This window comes from Sinocyclocheilus anshuiensis, unplaced genomic scaffold, assembly GCF_001515605.1.
Source record: "Sinocyclocheilus anshuiensis isolate Anshui unplaced genomic scaffold, SAMN03320099.WGS_v1.1 scaffold733, whole genome shotgun sequence".
Taxonomy (NCBI): Eukaryota; Metazoa; Chordata; class Actinopteri; order Cypriniformes; family Cyprinidae; genus Sinocyclocheilus; species Sinocyclocheilus anshuiensis.
In genome coordinates, this window is record NW_015539923.1 from 778,503 (window position 1) to 784,448 (window position 5,946).

Below are 5,946 nucleotides of genomic sequence, written 5' to 3' on the forward strand. Positions count from 1 at the left end.
TTGTGGGCTAATTTTCATTTTTGGGTGAACTAACCCTTTAAGAGCATTTTGCTCACTCACCATCATTGCTCTGCAGGGTTTTTCCCCCTCACATATTACTACTTGCATGCTTATGAACTGTCAAAAAGCCTTTAAATTTTGTACCGTTTCATCTGTATGATAGCAGATTCACTACCAGTTAACAGAATGAAATATTTGAGATTGCCTTAATATTTTTGAAAGAAATCTATTATGCTCACCAAGGCTGCATTTATTTGATACAATAAAAACAGTAACATTTTGAAATATTATTATGAATTACAATAATGATTTTCTATTTGAATATATATTAAAATGTAATTTATTCCTTTGATGTAAAGTGGAATTTTCAGCATCCATATTCCAGTTTTCAGTGTCACGTGATCTTTCAGAAATCATTCTGTGTGTTTAATTGATGCATTAAGTTGATCAAAAGTGACAGTAAAGACATTTATAATGTTACAGAACATTTCTATTTTAAATGAGCTGTTCTTTTGAGCTTTTTATTCCTGAAAAAAATGTATCGTGTATTTAAAAAAAATATTAAAAAACACAACTATTTTCAACAATGATAATAATGAGAAATGTGCCTTAAGCAGCAAATCAGCATATTAGAATGATTTCTGAAGGATCATGTGATACTGAAAACTGGTGTAATGATGCCAAAAATGTAGCTTTGTATCACAGGAATAAATTAAAATTAAAATTGTAATAATATTTCACAATATTACCGTCTTTACTATTTTTTGATCAAATAAATGCATCCTTGTTAAAAATAAGAGAATTCTTTCAAAAACATTAAAAAACGTAATTAAAAACCTTTTTGCTGGTACAGTTATGAAACTGTATCATATACTATTGTAATACCAGAGCTCTTGATGTATACCACGGTACTGAATGATTACCAGGCATACAGCATGTGGCTTGTTAATGTCACTGATGTAATTCTACATGTTTCTTCTATTAGTAATCAACCTCTTGGAGGCTCTTAACGTCACTCGCTCTACCCACGGGGTGTCTAAGGTCAAAGGTCGTGACCCAAAGACGCCGGCTTGGCGTTTCCGTTCCAACACGCCTCATCTCAAACTACCCCAGACACTTTTGGACTACCTCTTCAACACCTCACAGGGCGTCCTGGGTTTGCACCTGGTGGGCCGTCAGAGCAGAGGCTCGGAGGCCACCCTCATCTCCTTCACCTCCTCTACCTTCCTGCAGAATGGCGATCGCCCCCTGCTGGAGCTCGTCTCCAACACAAAAGCAGACAGGCTGCAGCTGGAGTTCAGGTCAGCGGACGGCATGCGGCCGGAGGTGCTAAAGTTGCCCGCCGGGAGTCCCTTTACGAGCAGAGGTTGGGTGAGGATGGCTCTGAGTGTGGAGCCCAGGCAGATGGTGCTGTATGTGGACTGCCAGGATGCCGTGGTGCTCAAACTGAAAGAAGGGGGACGAATCCTGACTCTGGACTTCCCACATGATCTGCAGGTTATCTTCTCCAGCACTGCAGGAAAAAAGGCCAGCAAGTTCAGTGTGAGTTTACTGATACAAACAAATATGTACCTACATGCTAGTGTATCTGGACACCTAAAAATTTGCCATTTTTTGACTTCTAATCAACTGATCCCAATGGAATTTTTAGTAAATTTATAAAGTCAGTTCTCCTCAAGTTCACACGGGTGTTGAGAATAACTACTGGTAAAGTTTTTCACAATAACTACACTATAAAGATTTGGTGTAGGAATTACTCTATTGGGTCATTCTGTGTCAAATCAACCAAATTTCAAAAACTTCCCAAGCTCAAATTTTTGATTCTGCTAATATTTTTTTCTGAAGAAAGATAAACGTATATAGTGATGAAAGCTAAAATATTAAATGTCATGGATGGATATCTACTAAGCAATCCACTGTTTTGTTGAAGGGGGTCAAAAGGCCATTTTTCACCTGAGATTCAGAGCCAAATTACAGGGGTGTAAAAATGACTTCAGCAAGATGGCACGTCATGGCAGCATCATAATTTTATTTTACACAAATTGGTAGGCCTGCTAGTAAAATCTGTTTACTTTAGCTGTCTTTGTTGCATTATGTGCCAATGGTGACCATTCAAAAATGGGGAAAGAACACTTTTCAAGTTTTTTCTCCAAAGTTTGCATGACTGTAACTCAAGAAGTTTTAGATATTGGTTCTTTCTTTACAAACTTTCCTTTTGGCATGTTCATTTTTAAGGCCCTATATAGTTCAGTTCCAGAGATATTGGAATTTCAATATGGCTCCAGGAGTAAAATGTTAATTTGCACAAATTTTCAGTGGTCAAAAACCAATTGTAGGTCACTTTGAGGAATGTCTGCAGAACAAATAATGTTGAAACCAGTGGTGTATAAAGTACCTGAAAGTCATACTCAAGTAAAAGTACAGATATCTTACCAGAAAATGACTTTGATAGAAGTTGAAGTCACCGTTTAGAATATTACTTGAGTAAAAGTCTTAAAGTATGTGATATTTATTGTACTTAAGTACAAAAATTATTTTTTTAATCCTAAACGTACTTAAGTATTGAAAGTAAAAGTACAAGTAAATGCAAAATGGAAAAGAAGCAAATAAATATATATATATAAAAACTGTTCATACACAGCTTGAGTAGCAATATTGTGTTCAGTTTTAACTCTTTCTTCCATTTTGTATTTTTGGTTAAGAATAAGAAGCACTTCACCCGATACTTAGTGTCTTTCATTCCAACATAAGAAAACATATCTGGAATCTGCATCTGAAATAACATTTAGGTGTATATACAGTTTATGTATCTCAGAGGGGACATGGATGCATTTAAACTGCAGTTACAGATGCATAAATAGGTCTAATGTTTTGTTTTTAACATAAAACGTTGAATACTGATATTTAAAATAATTTAAAACATGAAAAAAATAGTCGAAATGTGAAATCACCAGTAGGTGACAGCAAGTGACTGTTAATGAGTGAGTCATTGAGATTCAACCGATTCATTCAAACGACTGATTCATTCAGGAACAAAGCATTTGACTGTGTTAATGAGTGAATCACTGAATCATTTATTCAACCGATTCGTTCAAAAACCTGATTCATTAAATAAGTAAACACGGTCCAATTGCTCAGAGACGCAAAACAGTGCTGTGATCTTTGTTTGGAACAAGCAAAAACAAGCAATATTATGTCTAAAATGTATGTCACTTATTGCTTTACTGAACTTGTATAAGATGATTATTAAATGTGTTTATGCTGAAAAACTGTACTCTTTGTGTGATATAGATTAAGTTAAATATATTAAATTATATAAATATAAAAAGCATACAGAAACATTTTTGCCATCTACAATTTAGAATGCCTGGAATTTTGAGTTTTAATAGATAAATCAATGCGCGTGCACTCTGTGTGATTTGGTGAGCCTATAGCCTACTTGATAATGTCAGATCGCACATCATTACAACAACTCTTACCATATTATCGCAGACAATGCTGTATTGCACACCCCAGACTCGACTTGAGTGGAAAATAAATCACCCGTGGTTGTGTGCGCACTTGTTTGCACGTGAGCAAAGGTGTTTTTAGGAGTCTAAAAGCACCAGACCACTGATTAGTCAAACCTGCTTCCCTGCAGTCCGTGTTCTTCTGACTTCTGACTATTTTGTAGTAAGTAACGAATATGCTTTGGGAAAATGTATCGGAGTAAAAGTATACATTTTAATTAGGAAATGTAGTGGAGTAAAAGTTGGCTGAAATATAAAAACTCAAGTAAAGTACAGATACTCCCAAAAAATACTTAAGTACTGTAACAAAGTATTATTACTTCGTTACAATACACCACTGGTTGAAACTAGAAATGTGTCTCGTTTCCTTGTGTCAAAGCAACTGCATTGAACAGACCTGTCTGTGCCATAAATATTCTTTTTCCAAAGTTTGCGTGCCTATAACTGAAGAAGTATTAAAGATATTGCAATATAATTTTAGATTCTAATTAAGTTAATCTTCATTTTCAAAGCCCTATATCATTCAGTCCCAAAGATATGGGGCTCTCAATGAGACAGCCAATACTTATTTTAATTAAACCATAATGTCTAAAGAATAAATAATGTTAAAATTTTCCTCTATCTAAACAATATGCATTTGAGTGCTACAAATGCACTGAAATGGTCAATTTGAGGCACATTGCCTTGCTCTCTGTAGTCTGTTCATAAGATTTGAATCAGTTTCAGGGATATTTGGAAGAAGGGATTTTGTTCATTTTAACAGCTTCTGAAGCTACCAAGAGTTGAGATATGTAGTATCGTATCATGTTTGAAACAAATGTCACTCCTCATAGGAAAGTGAACAGCTATGTGGAAATGGTGGGGAAATATCCATTTTGGCACCAGATGGTGTATTTACAGCATCTATGGAAGAAAAAAACTGTTTGGTTACCAACATTCTTCAAAATATCTTATTTTTGTTTTGTTTTCAACAGAAGAAAAAATCCCAATGTTAATTTTTGAGTGAACTGTGCCTTTAAAGCATTCTACAGAGGTGATTGTTCTGGTGTTGTCATTGCTTATCTGTTTTACGACGTTATGGTCATGACTTTGCAATGGGTTGCCATGATTACAGAGTTCATTGTGTTCATGGTCACAGAACTGACTGTATGTGTTTTCTCATCGTTTCAGGGTGGTTGGCAGACAGCTGAACTCTCCACCAGGGCATATGAGAGGCGTCCGTGGTTCTGTGACAATGTAACAGGCATGAAAACAATAAAAACATTTAAACATCTGAACTACACATGCACATGAAAAAAAAAAACACACAGCAGAGCTGAAAATATAGGTCATACAGCTTCTTCTGATGTAAAGTTAGGACCCACAAGAGGGTTTGATTCAGGTTTATAGATATTTACATATGTTATGTTTTCTTTTTTGGCTATAGGTTAATGTCAGCTAGTGCATTTTTGGGGTGTAGTATTATTTTATAAGGGATATTTATGATTGTTTTCTGGGAACCTTATTACTTTTTTTGCCCTCCAATACTCATGGTGAATTTATGCTTCAGCATTATAGATCATATACTGATGTACACATCTTGAAATTTGTCCAAAATATTCAGGTTGAAAAAAAAGCATGTTTTTCATCACAATACACATTCATGTTTTATAATCTGTGTGTTTGCATGCATTTGTGTGTTTGTGGTTATTACAGACTCCCTTCCAGACACAGTCATTCCCATCAGTCCCACCGCAAACTATAACCTGGATATGATGCAAGATCAGGGAGACCGTGGAGATGGCATAGTATCAGCTACAAGATCCCCCACTGAATCAAACATGCGTCTTGGCCAACTGGAGAACAACCTGCATAACATCAAGACCATGCTGGACATGCTGAAGAGACAGGTACATTGGAAACGTATCTCCAATAGGCATGCTGGTGTGTCTGCACTTGGAAAAAAGGACTAGAAAGTACTGTGGTACTATCAATGTTTTTTTGGAAGTGAACCACGACCATATCAGGGTTTGTATAAGGGAAATGTACAATGATAGGCATGTGGTTTACAGTATTGAATTACCTTGGAGTACCATGTGAATGTCATGGTAAATTAATATGGTAATTATTTACCATAATAGTATATATGTCAAAGTGCTGTTGTTATCATTAACTAAAACGAAAACTATTAATTGATATAAAAGCTGAAATATAATAAAATGTCAATATTAGATTACAAATTTCAATTAAAAATATTTAATTATTGACAGCTAACTGAAATAAGTGATAAAATTACTAAATGAAATTAAACTAAAAATTAAACTAAAATTAAGCTAAATCCAAAATAAAATATAATCTATAAATATAAAAAAACCTAATAAAAAAGGACAGTACATACTGTATCAAATATATTATTGTTGGCAAACTAAAACTATTTACAAAATATAAACTGAAATAA

General features: G+C 34.7%; 1 protein-coding gene across 1 annotated transcript in view; it reads left to right on the forward strand.

Annotated features, from left to right (window-relative positions):
* The window catches only part of kcp (kielin cysteine rich BMP regulator), a 61,170-nt gene that overhangs the window by 2,854 nt on the left and 52,370 nt on the right, over positions 1-5,946 (forward strand). The window contains exons 3-5 of the mRNA XM_016483609.1: positions 986-1,542; positions 4,680-4,752; positions 5,205-5,398. Of these exons, the coding sequence (XP_016339095.1) occupies positions 986-1,542; positions 4,680-4,752; positions 5,205-5,398 (824 nt within the window). The remainder of the gene's footprint in view (positions 1-985; positions 1,543-4,679; positions 4,753-5,204; positions 5,399-5,946) is intronic.